Raw genomic sequence first — 21,425 nt, 5'->3', positions numbered from 1 at the left:
GAGCTGCAGAGTGGCAAAGTTCCCATGTAAAGTAAATTACCCCGTGTCCTGTCAGCATTCTCATTGTCAGGGATGCCAATGTTGGTCATGTGACCACCGCTAATGCGTATCACACCTGTGCAGCACTGCTAAGAAATCCGGATGCCTCACCAGAACCTGGTACAAAATGGTACAGGGTTGTTTGCCATACACACCATAATACAAACAAACAAACAAACAAACAAACAAACAAACTGTACTGGCTAAAACGGTACCGTTGGAGGCTGTGTGTTGATGTCAGTGGTGATTGCAGGTGTAAATGCCTGTAAGACTAAAGGACCCTACACACTTGCCGATACATTCGATTTTGATGATGATCGATCTGAATGATGATCGATCATCGTCCAAATTGACTTACATTGCAAAGTGACGGAGAACCAACAATGAACAACCGTGGGGCCACACATCGTTCATCGTCGGTGCATACACACTGAGTGATATGAACGATTTCTCGTTCATTACTGAATGAGATAGTTCATATCGCCCGCACACATCGGCAGGTGTGTAGGGCCCTTAAGCTTACCATACAATCCCTTTAAACCGGGAGACTAATGAATAACACAGGTTCTGTGGCTGGCTTCAAGTCTGCTTTTCACCTGGTCAGCCACAGAACCTGTGTAATTCATGAGTGTCCCGTTTAAAAAGGGTAGTATGGTAAGCCTATGTATGATTCCTTCTAAGGTAATTTAGTCATAATATCTAATTTAGGGTTAGTGTATTAGGGGTTAGGGTATTACAGATAGGTATTAGGTTGATGCAGTGGTTTGGGTCCTAGGGTTAGTTAAGGGGTTTGGGTTTTGGGGGGCACCAAACCGATATCCTGCCTAAGGCCCCATGAGGTCTAAATCAAACTCTGATTTTCCACTTTTTAGGAGCAAATGGTTGATTGTCATTTGCTCCCAGACATTACCAGATTTTTATTCCAACTAGGCAGATTAAACAGATAATCTTATAGTGTGTTTCCATCCTAACAGTGCATGTTTTCCAGATCATCTAGCTCAGGGGTGGGGAACCTTTGGCCCTCAGCTGTTGTTGAACTACACATACCAGCATGCTTTGCTACAGTTTTGTTATTTGGCCATGCTACAACTGTTGCAGGGCATGCTGGTATGTGTAGTTCAACAACAGCTGGAGGGCCGAAGGTTCCCTATCCCTGATCTAGCTGGAGCACAGGTTTTACAGATATACCTGTGCATACACACTGCGATATGAACCGATTTCTCGTTCATTACTGATCGAGATTGTTCATATCGCACAGTGTGTATGCACCAACGATGTGCGGCCCCGTAACACAATAGATTTACAGGTAGTACTTAATTGTACCTTGAAAATATGCACTGTTAGTGTTCCACAAGGACTGAATTTGAGAAACTGCTGCTCTATACCGGCCAAAGGGGAGATGTTTCAAACCTCCAAGATAATAAAAAATGGAGATGTTGCCCGTAGCAACTAATCAACTACTAGTCCTGTCATTTTTTAGAATGTGCTTGATAAATGATAGCAAAAAGTCAATTGGTTGCTACGGACAACTTCACCACTGCATCTTTCTCAAATATTTGAAAAATCGCCTCAGCCAATGCTGATTGGATGTGCACATTTACAGCCCTTGTTTCTAAGCTCAATAAATTCCTGATTTTGGCTTCATATTTTCCCTTATTTGCAAACAAGGAATTAGAAAAATTCTTGGGACACACATGTGAGTTTATCGAAATGGTTACACCTGATGATTTTAGCTGGGTTAACAATGTCATCATTTACAAACTTTGGTACCCCCAACAGATCATGCATGATTAGCTGGGTACACACTTTAAGATTTTCTGTCCAACGGCTGGTTGAAATTAAAATCTGATAATACAGTATATGGGAGTAAATGACAATTGATCATTTGCTCCCAAACATTTAAAAACAGACAAAAATCGTCATTCAGACGGTCCTTCTGCTTCCTGGTTCTCCCCCCAATGTAAATAATTTTTTTTTATTAAGAAAGTATCTTTTGACAATCGTTATTTAAATGTTCTTAACAGAATTCAACCATAAAAAAAACCTGACAATTTCTGAGCGCTTTTTGGGAAAAATGTTTGTCAGTTAAGTGGTTAAAGTGTGTACCAAGCTATAGAGTTCACTCTACTTAAACAGGTGTGACAGAATTCAGAGCCAGTCAAATAAAGTAATCCAGATGTACATGATTAAGGAATCACAAGGCTGTGTCCTGTTGTAGTACTTCAGGAATAGAATTGAGAAACTGTGTCAAAGGGTTTACTCACTGTGACTGGATTTAGAATCACCAATAGATTCTTTAGTTTAAGGTTGTGTTGCAAATAGTAACCATAATGGATCAATTGTCATAAACTAGATCTATGAAGGAATTATCTGCGAAGTCTTCTACTGAAAAATTTATACCATGGTGAGTAACTTCCAATACAGGCATATATTAATGGAAATTGCTTGGATGCCCATGGACTATTGAATTGTAAGCACTGTTGTTTGCTTCAGTTGCAATTATTGCGTAGTTGTCACATCAGCCTCCTGTTCTGTGGGATTCCCAGGTTTTACAGATATACCTGTAGAATTGTTCCTACATTTCATATAAATTAAAATAATTATACAATTTTCTTTTTACCTGGGTATGTCACACAACCCACTCTATATTGTAATCCCCCTCCTCCTATTTTCTCTAACATTTAATATTTATAAGAGCAGGTAAAACCATTTTCCTCTGATAATGAAGTTTAGTAAAACTCCCCAGATTAGGATTACAGTGCACTAATGCAGAGCTAGAGCTAACCTGCTTTCATGAACTGTTTCAACAAATTATCCGTAAAATAGATTTAAATATGTCGGCATCTATATTCCTACATATGGCTGTGGTGATTCTCCTGTTTATAATATAAGCATTGAGAATATTTAACTTTTACTGTGAGTAACTAGAAAGTGTGATGATCTATGAAATTGCCAGTTCTTTATGACTCTCCTTGTGGAGTTGTCATATTTCGGTTTAGTTCCATTAAAGTGAAACAAAATGTATACTGTGTATCTCTATGTAAGCAAGGTTCCTAGACAGCCTGTGTAAATCCACCCCTACTGGAATTACACCTGCTACAATACTATGTTCCTATACGTGATTACTGATTTTTGTTTTACAAGCTTGCAGTGTATATTTAAAGATTTGACTTTAGTGCAGCCACAAACAATGTGTATAGGTAGGCTTACCATACTATCCCTTTAAAGTTTAAACCGGGACACCAATGAATTACACAGGTTCTGTGGCTGGCTGAATTCAAGCCTGCATTTCACCTTGTTTTATCAGCCACAGAACCTGTGTAAACCATGAGCGTCTCGGTTTAAAGCAGTGATGGGGAACCTTTGACACTCCAGCTGTATTTGAACTACACATCCCAGCATGCCCTGCTACAGTTATGCTATTTAGCCATGCTAAGACTGTAGCAGGGCATGCTGGGATGTGTAGTTCAACAACAGCTGGAGTGCCAAAGGTTCCCCATCACTGGTTTAAAGGTATAGCATGATAAACTTAGGTATAGGTTTATATGGTCATCCTACATGCAAAATTGAGAACCGTAATAAGCCACAGTTGAGCAATATCGTGTCTGGTTTTACATTCTTAGTGGCTATAGTTGAGTTTGCAGTTGCACTTTAAAAAAACCAAACCAAAAACAGACCTATATTAATTGGGGTCACATTGTCTTGTTGTTTTAATAACAGTGCTGGTGTCATGATTGTATGTGATGCCAACTTCTTAGTGTAGTTGTATACTTGTTTTGTTCTCCACGTGCTTTGTATGGGTTTAATTGGCTGCTTAAATAAATTTACCCTTGCACTTTAAAATAGGCTAAACCAGTGGTTCTCAAACTTTTTTTGAATCAAGATGTCCTACAGTATCAATTTCTTTTCACGGGCCCCCCTAGGCCAAAAGTTTCTAATTGAGAAATTTAGAAAGAAATATTACATTAAGTAAATTCTGTTTTATAGGTCCTCCTAGGTTCAGTTATGTGGTGAAGGACAAGATTTGCTTCTGTTTGTCCACATATGTTATGATTGACAGCCACCAGCACTGGTTTTGTCTATTACATTGACCATAAATAATTTTAATTGGTCCTCGACCACCAACCCAGGGCACCCCTGCAAGTATCCTGAGATATCCCAGGGTGCCACAGCACACAGTTTGAGAACCACTGTTCTAACCTACACTGCCGTAATTGACTATTTTGATCATAAAAATAAAATAAAACCTTACTTGTAACCCCTCCCCCCCCCCCCCCCCCCCCCCCGACTGTTTATATTCATCCTAATTGTATTCTGTTCTTTGCAGAGGGAATGCATATCTGTTCACATTGGTCAAGCTGGAGTGCAGATTGGTGGTGCCTGCTGGGAGCTGTATTGCCTGGAACATGGCATACAACTAGATGGAACCATTGTAGCTGATAAAGATGATTCATCTGGAGAAACTTTCTTTACACAGACTGAATCGGGAAAATGTATACCCAGAGCTGTGTTCATAGACCTGGAACCTTCAGTAATTGGTAAGAAGAATGACCTCCTGAATATGTAGAGCTGTTTCTAAGGGGCCTATGTATCAAGCATTTCTCTGACGTCCTAGTGGATGCTGGGAACTCCGTAAGGACCATGGGGAATAGCGGCTCCGCAGGAGACTGGGCACAAAAGTAAAGCTTTAGGACTACCTGGTGTGCACTGGCTCCTCCCCCTATGACCCTCCTCCAAGCCTCAGTTAGATTTTTGTGCCCGGCCGAGAAGGGTGCACACTAGGGCCTCTCCTGAGCTTCTTAGTGAAAGTTTAGTTTTAGGTTTTTTATTTTCAGTGAGACCTGCTGGCAACAGGCTCACTGCATCGAGGGACTAAGGGGAGAAGAAGCGAACTCACCTGCGTGCAGAGTGGATTGGGCTTCTTAGGCTACTGGACACCATTAGCTCCAGAGGGACCGAACACAGGCCCAGCCTCGGAGTCCGGTCCCAGAGCCGCGCCGCCGGCCCCCTTACAGAGCCAGAAGCAAGAAGAGGTCCGGAAAATCGGCGGCAGAAGACATCCTGTCTTCACCAAGGTAGCGCACAGCACTGCAGCTGTGCGCCATTGCTCCTCAGCACACTTCACACTTCGGTCACTGAGGGTGCAGGGTGCTAGGGGGGGGCGCCCCGAGCAGCAATAAAAACACCTTGGCTGGCGAAAATACATCACATATAACCCCCAGGGCTATATGGATGAATTTTAACCCCTGCCAGATTCCACAGAAAAACGGGAGAAAAGGCCGCCGAGAAGGGGGCGGAGCCTATCTCCTCAGCACACTGGCGCCATTTTCTCTCACAGCTCCGTTGGAGGGAAGCTCCCTGGCTCTCCCCTGCAGTTACTACACTACAGAAAGGGGTTAAAAAAGAGAGGGGGGCACTAATTAGGCGCAGTATAACAATACAGCAGCTATAAGGGGAAAAACACTTATATAAGGTTATCCCTGTATATATATATATATATATATATATATATATATATATAGCGCTCTGGTGTGTGCTGGCATACTCTCCCTCTGTCTCCCCAAAGGGCTAGTGGGGTCCTGTCCTCTATCAGAGCATTCCCTGTGTGTGTGCTGTGTGTCGGTATGTTGTGTCGACATGTATGAGGAGGAAAATGAGGTGGAGGCGGAGCAATTGCCTGTAACAGAGATGTCACCCCCTAGGGAGTCGACACCTGAGTGGATGAGCTTATGGAAGGAATTATGTGACAGTGTCAGCTCTTTACAAAAGATTGATGACATGAGACAGCCGGCGACTCAGCCTGTGCCTGTCCAGGTGTCTCATAAGCCATCAGGGGCTCTAAAACGCCCGTTACCGCAGATGGCAGATACAGACGCCGACACGGATACTGACTCCAGTGTCGACGATTAAGAGACGAATGTGACTTCCAGTAGGGCCATACGTTACATGATTGAGGCTATGGAAAATGTTTTTACACATTTCTGATAATACCAATACCACTAAAAAGGGTATTATGTTGGGTGAGAAAAAACTGCCTGTAGTTTTTCCTGCATCTGAGGAATTAAATGAAGTGTGTGATGATGCGTGGGTTTCCCCCGATAAAAACTGTTAATTCCTAAAAAGTTATTAGCATCATACCCCTTCCCGCCAGAGGATAGGGCACGTTGGGAAACACCCCCTAGGGTGAATAAAGCGCTCACACGCTTGTCTAAACAGGTGGCACTACCGTCCCCGGATACGGCCGCCCTTAAGGAACCTGCTGACAGAAAGCCGTAAAATATCCTAAAATGTATATACACTCACACGGGTGTGATACTGCGACCAGCAATCGCCTCAGCCTGGATGTGCAGTGCTGGGGTGGCTTGGTCGGATTCCCTGACTGACAATATTGATACCCTAGATAGGGACAGTATATTACTGACTATAGAGCATTTTAAAGATGCATTTCTATATATGCGTGATGCACAGAGGGATATTTGCCGACTGGCATCAAGAGTAAGTGCGCTGTCCATTTCTGCCAGAAGAGGGTTATGGACAAGACAGTGGTCAGGTGATGCTGATTCCAAAAGGCATATGGAAGTATCGCCTTATAAAAGGGAGGAGTTATTTGGGGTAGGTCTAACAGACCTGGTGGCCACGGCAACGGCTGGGAAATCCACATTTTTACCCCAGGTAGCCTCTCAACATAAGAAGACGCCGTATTATCAGGCGCAGTCCTTTGGGCCCCATAAGGGCAAGCGGGCAAAAGGCTCCTCATTTCTGCCCCGTGGCAGAGGGAGAGGAAAAAGGCTGCAGCAAACAGCCAGTTCCCAGGAACAGAAGCCCTCTCCCGTTTTCTGCCAAGTCCTCAGCATGACGCTGGGGCTTTACAAGCGGACTCAGGCACGGTGGGGGCCCGTCTCAAAAATTTCAGCGTGCAGTGGGCTCACTCACAGGTGGACCCCTGGATCCTTCAGGTGGTATCTCAGGGGTACAAATTGGAATTCGAGACGTCTCCCCTTCGCCGTTTTCCTAAAGTCTGCTTTACCGACGTCTCCCTCCGACAGGGAGGCGGTATGGGAAGCCATTCACAAGCTGTATTCCCAGCAGGTGATAATCAAGGTACCCCTCCTACAACAGGGAAAGGGGTATTATTCCACGCTGTTTGTGGTACCGAAGCCGGACGGCTCGGTGAGACCTAATTTAAATCTGAAATCCTTGAACACTTACATACAAAGGTTCAAATTCAAGATGGAGTCACTCAGAGCGGTGATGGCAAACCTGGAAGAAGGGGATTATATGGTGTCTCTGGACATCAAGGATGCTTATCTCCATGTCCCAATTTACACTTCTCACCAAGGGTACCTCAGGTTTGTGGTACAGAACTGTCACTATCAGTTTCAGACGCTGCCGTTTGGTTTGTCCACGGCACCCCGGGTCTTTACCAAAGTAATGGCCGAAATGATGATACTCCTTCGAAGGAAGGGAGTTTTAATTATCCCTTACTTGGACGATCTCCGGATAAGGGCAAGATCCAGGGAACGGTTGGTAGTCGGGGTAGCACTATCTCAAGTAGTGTTGCGGCAGCACGGTTGGATTCTTAATATTCCAAAATCGCAGCTGATCCCGACGACACGTCTTCTATTCCGAAGGATGATCCTGGACACAGTCCAGAAAAAGGTGTTTCTCCAGGAGGAGAAAGCCAGGGAGTTATCCGAACTAGTCAGAAACCTCCTAAAACCAGGTCAAGTGTCAGTGCAGCAGTGCACAAGGGTCCTGGGAAAAATGGTGGCTTCCTACGAAGCAATTCCATTCGTCAGATTCCACGCAAGAACTTTCCAGTGGGACCTGCTGGAAAAGTGGTCCGGATCGCATCCTCGGATGCATCAGCGGATAACCCTGTCACCAAAGACAAGGGTGTCTCTCCTGTGGTGGTTGCAGAGTGCTCATCTTCTAGAGGGCGCAGATTCGGCATTCAGGACTGGGTCCTGGTGACCACGGATGCCAGCCTGCGAGGCTGGGGAGCAGTCACACAGGGAAGAAATTTCCAGGGCTTGTGGTCAAGCCTGGAGACATCACTTCACATAAATATCTTGGAGCTAAGGGCCATTTACAATGCCCTAAGCCAAGCAAGACCTCTGCTTCAAGGTCAGCCGGTGCTGATCCAGTCGGACAACATCACGGCAGTCGCCCACGTAGACAGACAGGGCGGCACAAGAAGCAGGAGGGCAATGGCAGAAGCTGCAAGGATTTTTCGCTGGGCGGAAAATCATGTGATAGCATTGTCAGCAGTGTTCATTCCGGGAGTGGACAACTGGGAAACAGACTTCCTCAGCAGAAGTCTTCCACATGATTGTAAACCGTTGGACATGATGGCGTCCCGCCTAAACAAAAAATTGGACAGGTATTGCGCCAGGTCAAGGGACCCTCAGGCAATAGCTGTGGGTGTACCAGTCAGTGTATGTGTTCCCTCCTCTTCCTCTCTTACCAAAAGTATTGAGAATTATAAGACGGAGGGGAGTAAGAACTATACTCGTGGCTCCGGATTGGCCAAGAAGGACTTGGTACCCGGAACTTCAAGAGATGCTCACGGAGGACCCGTGGCCTCTACCTCTAAGAAGGGACCTGCTCCATCAAGGACCCTATCTATTCCAAGACTTACCGCGGCTGCGTTTGACGGCAGGGCGGTTGAACGCCGGATCCTGAAGGAAAAAGGCTTTCCGGATGAAGTCATCCCTACCCTGATCAAAGCCAGGAAGGATGTAACCGCAAAGCATTATCACCGCATTAGGCGAAAATATGTTGCGTGGTGCGAGGCCAGTAAGGCCCCGATGGAGGAATTTCAACTAGGTCGATTCCTGCAAACAGGAGTGTCTATGGGCCTAAAATTGGGGTCCATTAAGGTTCAAATTTCGGCCCTCTCAATTTTCTTCCAGAAAGAACTAGCTTCAGTTCCTGAAGTTCAGACGTTTGTAAAAGGGGTACTGCATATACAGCCTCCTTTTGTGCTTCCAGTGGCACCTTGGGATCTCAATGTAGTTTTGGGGTTCCTAAAGTCACAATGGTTTGAACCACTTGAATCTGTGGAGTTAAAATATCTCACATGGAAAGTGGTCATGCTGTTGGCCCTGGCCTCGGCCAGGCGCGTGTCAGAATTGGCGGCTTTATCCTGTAAAAGCCCTTATCTGATCTTCCATTCAGACAGGGCGGAATTGAGGACTCGTCCTCATTTTCTCCCTAAGGTGGTTTCAGCGTTTCATCTGAACCAACCTATTGTGGTACCTGCGGCTACTAGTGACTTGGAGGACTCCAAGTTTGTTGGACATAGTCAGGGCCCTGAAAATATATGTTTCCAGGACGGCTGGAGTCAGAAAATCTGACTCGCTGTTTATCCTGTATGCACCCAACAAGCTGGGTGCTCCTGCTTCTAAGCAGACTATTGCTCGTTGGATTTGTAATACAATTCAGCTTGCACATTCTGTGGCAGGCCTGCCACAGCCAAAATCTGTAAAAGCCCATTCCACAAGGAAGGTGGGCTCATCTTGGGCGGCTGCCCGAGGGGTCTCGGCTTTACAACTTTGCCGAGCAGCTATTTGGTCAGGGGCAAACACGTTTGCTAAATTCTACAAATTTGATACCCTGGCTGAGGAGGACCTGGAGTTCTCTCATTCGGTGCTGCAGAGTTATCCGCACTCTCCCGCCCGTTTGGGAGCTTTGGTATAATCCCCATGGTCCTTACGGAGTTCCCAGCATCCACTAGGACGTCAGAGAAAATAAGAATTTACTTACCGATAATTCTATTTCTCGTAGTCCGTACTGGATGCTGGGCGCCCATCCCAAGTGCGGATTGTCTGCAATACTTGTACATAGTTATTGTTAACTAAATCGGGTTATTGTTGTTGTGAGCCATCTATCCAGAGGCTCCTCTGTTATCATGCTGTTAACTGGGTTCAGATCACAGGTTGTACGGTGTGATTGGTGTGGCTGGTATGAGTCTTACCCGGGATTCATAAATCCTTCCTTATTGTGTACGCTCGTCCGGGCACAGTATCCTAACTGAGGCTTGGAGGAGGGTCATAGGGGGAGGAGCCAGTGCACACCAGGTAGTCCTAAAGCTTTACTTTTGTGCCCAGTCTCCTGCGGAGCCGCTATTCCCCATGGTCCTTACGGAGTTCCCAGCATCCACTACGGACTACGAGAAATAGAATTATCGGTAAGTAAATTCTTATTTTTTTTCCCCCATAAAATTATGTAGAAACTGAAGTTTCTGCATAGTTTTATGGCTATGTACTATTGGCATAATGCAAGAGATTCATAGAAATCTCCTGCAGAATGCTAATTAGCACTACAGATCATAGTTCCCATTATTATCACGATGGCTCGGAAGTAACTCATGGTTATCACTACTGCTGTTCTTGTGGGTTTTCCTACGTACATAGAGGGGATATTTTCATTAATAGTGAAAATATCCGCTGCGAAACAGTGATAATAGTGTAGACCTTTTTCTTCTTATTAATGTGCAGAAAATCACCCTGATGGCGTATATGCCACTTCCTGGTACTGTGCTTATTTGTGTGCAAAGCACACAGTTCTGCATCATGGTGACACTATTTTTGGGGGTACACAAGTTGGCATTTTAAGAGGCTATTGGGGCACCTGGAGTTATGTCCAAATGCTGGGGGGAAAAAAAGTATAATTTAGCAGGGTGGAATATTTAAAGTACTCACTGACAGGGCTGTAAATTCATCCCAGTCACCCAGGAGGCAAGTTGGAGTTTGCCCCCTCGATTAAAAAAAGGGAAAACCATATATGGTGTGTGAATGTGCGCATATATGTATAGCTAATATGTGTGTATATATAACCCAGTTTACCGAATTATATAGGTCGCCCTCTCAGACAGTCTACAGGGACCAGAGCCCGCAGTGAATTGGCAGGGCTCCAGCTACGCAGTGTGCTAACGGCCAGTGGGTCGGGTCAAACTCGCGAGATTCGGCTGTCTGCAGCATCGGCATTCACCGACTGGTCCCACCTCACAGTCTAGTGGCAGGTGCACCGTTGCTTACTGCAACGCAGGCTGAGCAGTACCAGATGGGAGCCGTCCTGTCCCCTATTGCAGGTGTTAGCATGGCTACTGGGACATAACCGATTTACTCTGCATCAGCAGCAGGTGCGCCGCAGAGCTCCATTGGAAGAGCACACTTGCATCCTGCTGTGAACTACACAGGTGCTGCTGTACATGGAGGTGCCCCTTCAGGGCTTGTAGCACGGAGGAAGGGGTCTTCATTGCTCTGGGAGTTTTGCCCCTGCTCAGTGGATAGAGAGAACACATGTTATCTAACACGGGTTTGCTAAATTGATAATTGCATATGGAAAAAGGAAGGTGGAAAAGTTTAGATTATTTGTCCATAAAAATTAAATAAAAAACAAAAACAAAAAAAAAAATACACTGAGAAACAAAGAATGTAGAACAGCGGAATTTCACTCTTCATCTGTTAAAATATTTAGAATATTTATACAGAAGAAGAGAAATTGTACTGTGCAGAGACCAATACAGTCAGAGGCTTGGTCTCTACAGTAGAGAGATTCAATTTGTCTGGAGTTCCAGTATAATGAGGAGTAATATTATTATTATTATTATTATTATTATTATTATTATTATTATTATTATTATATAGTGCTCTTTCTCCAATAGGACTCAAGGCGCTTAACAGATACATAGCATAATATAGTACAGAAAATAATGAAGTACATTTTCATAAAATACAGAAGCATGGAGATACTAAAAGGGACATTATGGAAATACTTGAGTAAACAGGAAAGTCTCGAGTCTACTTTTGAAGGATTCTACAGTTGGGGCCTCTCGCACTGTGCGGGGAAGTGAGTTCCATAGAGTCGGAGCCGCATGACTAAAAGCTCGACCCCAGATGAATTACAGGAGATTCTAGGTACTGCGAAAAGTCCTTCATCTACAGATCGCAGTAATCGAGTGGGGCAGTATGGGGTCAGAAGCTGCTTCAGGTACCTTGGGCCCTTGAGTTCTCCAAACAATAGATACCTGTATAAGGAGATTGAGAGTGGGAGCCATTTAAACAGTGATGGCACCAAAGGAAGTGCTGTCTTAGGGTAGCGCCACACATAGCGGCCAGAAGGAGACTGCAAATGGGCACCTATGCAGTCGCCCACACGTGCGGCAGTCCTGCAGCCGCCGGATCGAACCACGCCGGATGGCAGCGGGATTTCAATGTGAACACATACATTTCAATGTATGTGTTCCATTGAAATCACGTGTGTCACTGGCCGGATCATGTTCTGCGCTGTCCCACAGAACAGGATTCCTGTGCGCACACAACCCCCCTCCCGGCCAAGCTGGTCCCGTTCAGCGGGACCCGCTTGGTCGCTTTGTGTGGCCCTAGCCTTATGACTTGTACACCTGCATGGAAAGGGAGTTAAATGCAAAAAAAACAAAAAACAAAAAAAAACAATAGTTTCATGGGTTTCTCTAAACTCCATGACTAGCATTAATTTAGAGTCTCATCTATATTGTCCCAAACTTCCAATTATTGTTGGAATTCCAGAATTGTCAGAAAAAACGGCACTTTCCGACTTTTTTTAGGTCGAATCTGGATTAGACCTTTTTAAGTCCAGTGCCGTTTTTCCGACAATTAGGGAATTCTGACTTGTCGGAAAACGCGTGGATCGGTGGATTAGCCACGGATTCCCATATTTTGTTGGATTTATGGGCGTTTTCGACAATGCTGATCTGACTTTAAAAAAAAAAAGTCATATCGGCATTGTCGAAAACGGGCAAAAACCTGTGGGAAATGCCCACAAATTGAATACTGAAGTGTCTGATCCTCTCTGTCGAGAGGATATGACAATAATTATATATAAGCGTTTATCTGTAGCAAAATAACCTACAAAGTCTATAGCCTGCCACAGGTGGACCATATATTTATGTGAAGCTATCAAGGAGCACAAAATTACCCCTCAGACTCATATTTTGGCAAACACTTCCTGGATTATAATGATACCACTTATTAAAATGTTCACCCACCATGCCACTGTAGTAATAACAATAACGCTTCTAAAGCTCTTGCTTATTCCATTGCGCCTTAGTGGGAATTCAGTTGCCCACAGTAACTTACTGCAGGCTAATAGATCCTGATAAAGCTAAATATTTATCTTACTTAAAACCCTTTAAGAGGTCTAAGAACACAGTACGCTATTTACGTATGGTATACCGTAAGGGTACGCACGTTGCGTAACAATCGCTTAGCCGTAGTCGAGACGCTCGAGCGTCACGTTCGTTTACGGCCAAGGGATCACAGGCAGGCACGCTATAGGCTGCCGACTAGATAAAGCCAAATATTTATCCTATATAACACACTATACAGAGGTTAAGAAACACTGTACGCAACCGGGGCACGAGGTACCGTAAGGGTACGCTCTTAGCGTAGCGGACGCTGTATCGGGAGCGAGCCGCTCGAGCGACACAAACGCTCGCGAGAATACGCTGTTGGTATCGGGCACACTATAGGTGAGCGACTACCGTAATGCTACGCTATCAGCGTAGCGGACGCTCGAGACCACGAGGAGATCACGAGCGGCGCAGATGCTCACAAGATAACAATCAGTAGACCTTGAATGTAACACACAGAAATGTTATTCTTATACTGTAAACCCTTTTGTAGTGATAAGGTGAAAATCCAACACTGTGTAAGCGGGTTTACACTAAAGCTGTTTGAGCGATAGAGACGCTCCTATTACCCACTGCAATATAATGAACACACAATACCGGTCTAAGGGTCTAACGCCTTTTAAGGAAATGAATGAACGTTCAAAAAGAATAATACAATACAAGTCATACACTACCAATATAACATAGATTACCTAACCAGATAACTACACATGAAATACAATAGCAGTACTATAACAAGATAAGAGAAACGAGAGATAAAGAGAAGAGAGAGAGAGAGATATGGCTCACAATAACAAGAAAGACAATATGATTGCGGAGAAAACTTACGCACAAGGGGAACGATCGCATGCGCCTCTGGATATCCAGCTCCCGATTATCAGCAATGAGAACCGTTGAAGAGTGAGAGCTGGATATGATCGGCTTGTCTATTTATGCCCCACACAATACAATTCAATGGTCCCTACAATCTTATTGTTCATTGGACACAGGAATTCGTCTTCGCATTATAACAAAAGGTCATAGGTTGATTCATACAGGTGGGCTGTGTCTACTTCCAACTGCTCAGGTGGGTGGGAAACTAGGTTTCCCGCCGCATGGATAAGTAAGTGCAAATAATAGTAAATGGACATAAACTTCTTATGTCCATAACTATTCGCACGAGCGATTAATCCGCTTCAAACCAACACCGGAATATTGCTAGTTAAATACTCTTCCGATGGATACTAAACACCACTGTATAATCCTTGTCTGACCCTTTGTATCAGACAAAGAGGGATCTCTCTGTCCATGAACATGCTACATTAACTAAACTTTCAGAATCTATCAAAGGGACCATGATCTACAAAATACATTATATGGTTAAAATATGTAACGATTGAGTCGCACGCTACGCACACATAAACTCTACCGTAAATGCACATCCCGTGCGCCTGCGGGTGCACGTAACAGCGGGTATGCGCACGCACGGGAGAGCGTACGCATGCGCAGAGCGGACATGTATGAGGTGCAAATATGGTAGTGTGCATAGTGATATTTTTCTGACTTTGACAGTCCACCCTTTGGCAGTCAACAATAACTGCCACTTCCTAAAACATTTCAAAACGAGAAAAATATATGTCAAGTGTAAATACATTTCCATGATTGGGTAAGGGAGGAGAGGAGAAGGTAGGAAAAGGGTATGACCTAGTGAGATAGCAGAAGCATGTGTGTATGAATCCATGTTTTGGGGGGTCATGTATCATCGTGCCGTACGTGTTTTAGATCAAGCTTCGAGGTATTGCGAAGTATACATTCGAATTCCTTCTTATCCCGTGGTACGGGTCTGTGGATGGGCTGTCAAACTTTACCGAGCTCTCTTCGGCTTTTGGTTGCAACAAAATGGGGGAGCACATTTTAGTTGATGATACATGAATGGGGGAATATGTGAATGCTGATATCTGTGCCGGTATTCCCTGTCGCCTATGTGTGTGCTTTTACCTGAAGGTTGTAGAGATGAAGATAAGACACAATTATGGTAAATGCAGTGGTATTCTATGTCAGGTTAATGAACATTTGTCGGTTGAAGTCTTGTCTGGTGTCTGTTGAATGCAGTCTTCTTTGGGCTTTTGCCAAAAGGTGTGGGCAAAAAGCTTTGTCAATGTCCATAGACTTACAAAAGTGTTGGGCTAGCGTAATTTTAAAATTTCTAGGGAAACTGGGGGTCTATGGCATAGTTCATCAAATATCTGTGTATAAGGTTGTCAAAACTTCTTCTTTAATCCATCAGTTGTCTGTATACAGGGTCATCAAATTCCTCGTCCAAAGTGGGTCTTTTTACCTTGGAAAAACAGGTATAAGAAACGGACCGTATAATCGCATTTTCATCACATCATTGTCTCTACCGTTGGGTCATAAATCAAATCCATTGGAATTACAATTTCCTCACTCCTTAGACTCATTACCCTGGTACTACGTTTGCACTTCATTAAAGCCTGACCGCATCTAAATATCAAGCCAATCGTTATGACAACACCTAAGATACATAGGAGAAACTTCCCTACATCCATTATGACTCCTTGAGCCCATTCTCCTAAACCAGAGAACCAATTTCGCGGGTTCAACCATGACACCCAACCAGTCAGCTCATTACCCACAGCAGCAAGGGTGAGATTGTGTCTCCTGCGAAATTCCCACTTTAATTGGAGAATATCGTCCATCTTTTGGTCTATGACCTCGACCGGATCCTCGGTACTATTCGTTATATATGTGCAGCATTTCACGCCGTACTGCGTTGCCAGTGTGACACAATATCCACCTGTTACTGCTGTGAGATAATTAAGAACCATTCTATGCTGAACCAGTTCTGTTTTATAAGCTTGAAGCTCCCTTCCAGTATACCTAAAAGTGTTGTCATACATTTCTGTGATATTGTCTAACAAATTTGCGAGCGCAGATATGTATTTATAATTCAACACTCCTCTGGCGGTGCGAGTGATGTCTAACGCAAGTAGAAACTGAATCCCGGTGGATTCATGGATCATGTCAGAGGCCGGATGCTCTGTTCTTTCTATCAGGTGCCGTTTAACTACGTGCTCGTAATGAGTATGAGTATAAGGAGCTTGGGCACCACGGTGTATATCTTTCATTTTGGCATGTGATACAGTCATTACCTCAGGCAGTACTTTTCCAATATAACACAATCCTTCAGAGTTTGGGGCAAGCCACTTATACGCCTTCCTCCCGCATATGAAATATGCATCATCGGGGAGAACATATGGGACGGAGTAGGACATAACCATATTACACATCTTCCATGTGAAATCTCCTAACCCTAATTCTCCCATCTGTCTGGTACACGTATCAGTTTGTACGATATGTGCACAGTATCCTGGTGATACCTCTCCAACTCTCGTAATCCTACTTCCTAGGGTATACCTATATCGGAAAGATTTTTCTCTACTGGCTATGTGGCATATAAGCTCTGTATCTGTCGGCATTCTATCTGCTCTATATGAAAAGGTCATGGTTTGGTTACTCCATGACACTTCCCAATTTCCCGGCTTTCGGGGATTGGAAATGTTAAAACATATTAGGGATCTATCCACATGATATTGGTGGATCTTCAAACTAGGAGGACTGGAGATATTAAACCTCCTGTCCACCGGTCTCCCACCCTTTAGCTCAAGTACCTCCCCTACCGTTAAAGGAAATGGTACTAGTCCTGATTTGCTATGACCTTGAGGTACTTGAGAGCATACCCAACAATCTGTTTGATTTAACACACTACCCACTAAGGAGTGATAGTCACTCAAGGGGTGCCGGTCCATGTGGATATTAAAACTGGATTGGCATTTCTTGATGCACCCATCCTCAACTATATTGTCACAGAGCCTACAGATACAGTTTTCTTCAGCTAACAATCCTTCACAATTCCTTCTATTGTCAATGCTATCAGATCGTTTTCTGATACTCGCCTTTACTTGTTGGTTAAGTTGTTCTTGGAAAACTACGCCTCCACCTTTGTCATCAGAACCCATTCCAGAACCCTTCTCGACCTTCATGGTACTCTCGCCGGAACAGACTGCTCTGGTCAACATCATGGTCAACAGGAAAATCCGGATCACAGTCTCTTGGGGCAAGTCCATCTTATAGGAGGAAACGAAGAAGAATGAGAAGGGGGAAAAAAATAATTTGAGGGAGAGGGGATGGGAAGTGGAGAAAAAAACAATAAAAGGGAACAGGGAATCGACAACTGCTTTCGATCTTGTGATTTTCAATGCTCGGGTGCCGCCTCAGTCCTCCTGGAACAGACACTCCAGTGATACAACTTCCTCTACCGTCTGTTCCTTATCACGGGACCTCTCTGGATCAGCAACCTTCTTACAATGGGACGAATGAACCCAAGTCTCTCTCTCGGCAACCTTCAATGCTGTAGTGCTAGTCAATAAGACTTGGTATGGTCCTTCCCATCTGTCAATAAGGCAACCTGAGCGTAGAAAATTCCGTATCATTACATAATCCCCAGGTTCAATGTCATGACAATTACTATCTGGTAAATCAGGAATCACTAACTTCAAATTATCATTTTGATTCCTTAGCTGTTTGCTCATGTTAATCAGGTACTTTACAGTCACTTCATTGTTACACTTCAAATCATCCTGAGGGTTAATCATAACATGCGGTTGTCGACCAAACAAGATTTCAAAGGGAGACAGATTTAGAGGGGACCTGGGAGTGGTTCTGATGCTGTACAGTACTATGGGTAAAGCTTCTGGCCATGTCAATCCTGTTTCTGCCATAACTTTGCTCAGTTTATTTTTAATAGTGCTGTTCACTCTTTCCACCTTCGCACTCGCCTGTGGACGGTATGGAGTGTGCAGCTTGCTATAAATTCCCATCAACTTACACATTCCTTGAAAGACATCACCTGTAAAATGGGTACCCCTATCACTTTCGATAATTCTAGGGATACCATATCTACATACAAATTCCTGCACAATTTTCTTAGCAGTGAACATAGCGGTATTTGTGGCCGCAGGAAATGCTTCGACCCAATTTGAGAACACATCTATACAAACAAGTACATATTTCAAATTTCGACAAGGGGGTAATTGAATAAAGTCAATCTGTATTACCTGAAAAGGGCCGCCTGTAGGTGGGATATGCGATGGTTCTGTTGGTATTGCCTTTCCGATATTCTTTCTCAAACAGGTAAGGCATGACATTGCGCTCTTACCTGCATGAGATGAAAATCCTGGGGCGCACCAATATGCTCTTACCAACTTGCACATTCCCTCCTTGCCCAGATGAGTCAGCCCGTGTGCTGCCTCAGCTAAACATGGAAGATATGCTCTGGGGGCCACTGGTTTACCCTGTCCATCTGTCCAGAGTCCTGAGGACTCCTGGCCATATCCCTTTGCCTTCCAGACTGCCTTTTCCTGTGTGGAACACAAATTTTGCATCTCACACAACTTCTGTGTGTTGATGGTATTAAATACCATCAGTTGTGTGGTGTCTGTCTGTCTGGGGGTACCAGCTGCTAACTTAGCAGCTTCGTCTGCTCGGCTGTTACCAAGTGATACTGGGTCTTGGCTATATGTGTGTGCTTTACACTTGATAACAGCCACTCTGTCGGGTTCCTGTATCGCTGTTAGAAGCCTTTTGATGTGAGCTGCATGCGCTACCGGTGTACCAGCTGCCGTCATGAGATTTCTGAGGCGCCATAGGGCTCCAAAATCATGGACTACCCCGAATGCGTATCTAGAGTCGGTGTAGATATTGGCTGACTTGCCCTTAGCCAATTCACATGCTCTGGTTAGGGCGACCAGTTCAGCAACCTGGGCTAAGTGAGGTGGGCCTAGTGGTTCAGCTTCTATGGTGCCTTGGTCATCTACGACTGCGTATCCAGTACACAAGTCTCCCGAGTCTGACTGTCTGTGACAACTACCGTCAGTGTAGAAAGTAAAGTCTACATCTTCTAGTGGGTTGTCACTGATGTCAGGCCTTGCCGTGAAATTTTGGGTCAAATATTCCATACAATCATGCATGTCATCTTTTGTATTAAATCCTCCTTCCCCACCACTCTCATCCTCCACCCTTTGTGCCTGTCCAGGCACACCTGGGAGATATGTTGCAGGATTTAATGCACTGCATCTCCTTATGGTGATGTTTACGGGGGCCATTAGTGCCAATTCCCATCTTGTAAACCACGCTGATGAGACGTGCCTGGTTTGGGCAGAATTTAGCAAGGCTGACACTGCATGTGGTGTATGAATTGTGAGGTTATGACCTAGCACTACATCTTCGCTTTTCGTTACTAGCAATGCTATCGCAGCAACGCTTCGCAAGCATGTGGGGAGGGATCGCGCCACCGTATCTAGCTGAGCGCTGTAGTATGCTACCGGCCTGCTGGCATCACCGTGCTTTTGGGTTAGTACGCCTGCTGCGCAACCAGCACTTTCTGTTCCGTACAGCTCAAAGGGTTTCCCATAGTCTGGCATACCTAATGCTGGTGCCTGTGTTAGGCACTGTTTAAGTCTCTCAAATGCCATCTCGGACTCGTCTGTGTGCGAAATCTGATCAGGCTTGTTTGAGGAAACCATCTCCTGCAAAGGTAATGCTAGAATGGAAAATCCTGGGATCCAGTTACGGCAATACCCACACATTCCTAAAAACGTTCTGATCTGTTGCTGGGTTTGTGGCAGAGTCATGTCTCTAATTGCTTGAATTCTATCAGCGGTCAGGTGTCTCAGTCCTTGTGTTAGACAGTGTCCCAAATATTTTACTTTAGTTTGGCATAATTGCAACTTGTCTTTGGAAACCTTGTGTCCTGTGTCTGAAAGATGAAACAGGAGCTGTTTCGTATCCTTCAGGGATGCTTCCAATGAATCTGAACACAGTAGTAAATCATCCACATACTGTATCAATACTGATCCACTCTCTGGTTGGAAAGACTGTAAACAATCATGCAAAGCCTGAGAAATTATACTTGGACTATCTATGAAACCTTGTGGTAGTCGAGTCCATGTGTATTGGACTCCTCTGTATGTAAATGCAAACAAATATTGGCTGTCAGGGTGCAGAGGTACCGAAAAGAAAGCGGAGCAGAGGTCAATAACAGTGAAAAATTTCGCAGTGGGAGGGATTTGCATAAGGATGACAGCTGGATTTGGCACTACGGGGAACTGACTCTCAACTATTTTGTTAATCCCCCTTAGATCCTGCACTAGCCTGTAACCCCTCCCCCCACTCTTTTTAACAGGGAAGATGGGACTATTGGCTGTGCTGGATGTTCTTACCAGAATGCCCTGTTGTAGCAAGCGCTCTATTACTGGGTATACTCCTAACTTCACCTCTGGCTTCAGAGGGTATTGTGGGATTTTTGGAGCTATCCTACCATCTTTTACTTGCACAACTACTGGAGCTACGTTTGCCATCAATCCAGTGTCTTGTCCGTCTTTAGTCCACAGTGACTCTGGTATCTGGGATGTCATTTCTTCTACTTGGGATGGAGTCCTATTTGTCATAATGGTATGTGACATTAATTTTGATGGGGAGTCTAATATGTCTCGCACTTCCTGAGCGTGATTCTCAGGTATGTCCAAGAATACACCTTCAGGAGTACAATAAATGACGCACCCCATTTTACACAATAAATCTCTTCCCAGGAGATTAGTCGGTGCCGATGCCGCCAGCAAAAAGGAATGCTTGGTGTGCAAAGGCCCTACTGTTACCTCGGCTGGTTTGCTAACAGGGTAGTGCTGGACTACTCCCGTTACTCCTATGGCTGGAATTGTCTTACCAGTGGTTCTCATGCCCACTGTCGAATTTATCACTGATTTGGCCGCCCCCGTATCTACAAGAAAGTTTAATGATTTACCAGCTACATTTATTGCAATTTCGGGTTCACTTCCAAGACTTGCAATCAATTTTACTGGCTGCAGATTACAGGTATGGCCACACCCCTATTGGGTATGGTGACCTCCCTGAATCCCGCTGGCAGCAACTACTTGTGAAGGGGTTAAATGGGAACTGCCAGAAGTTTGCCAGTCTCCTTTTGGGGGATATCTTTTTGTTTCCCCTGTATGTGGCTCATAACTCCGTCTCTGTGGACCCTGATCCCAATTTCGTGTGTCATGTCGTTGTCTAGGGGGTTGGTATGATCTTTGTGAATTTTTCGCTCTACAGTCTCGTGCTATGTGTCCCTGTTTATGACAAAAATAACATGTTA

The 21,425-nt window shown here is 44.6% G+C and overlaps 1 protein-coding gene across 1 annotated transcript in view; it reads left to right on the top strand.

The window, feature by feature from the left end:
* Positions 1-2,216: 2,216 nt before the first annotated feature.
* Positions 2,217-21,425, top strand: part of LOC134932399 (tubulin alpha-8 chain-like) — a 53,669-nt gene continuing 34,460 nt past the window's right edge. Inside the window, exons 1-2 of the mRNA XM_063926770.1 lie at positions 2,217-2,443; positions 4,367-4,577. Of these exons, the coding sequence (XP_063782840.1) occupies positions 2,441-2,443; positions 4,367-4,577 (214 nt within the window). The 5' untranslated portion in view covers positions 2,217-2,440. The remainder of the gene's footprint in view (positions 2,444-4,366; positions 4,578-21,425) is intronic.

Source organism: Pseudophryne corroboree, chromosome 6 (assembly GCF_028390025.1).
Source record: "Pseudophryne corroboree isolate aPseCor3 chromosome 6, aPseCor3.hap2, whole genome shotgun sequence".
Lineage (NCBI taxonomy): Eukaryota > Metazoa > Chordata > Amphibia > Anura > Myobatrachidae > Pseudophryne > Pseudophryne corroboree.
Note: the sequence above shows the minus strand (reverse complement) of the source record. Positions and strands in the feature narration are given on the sequence as shown.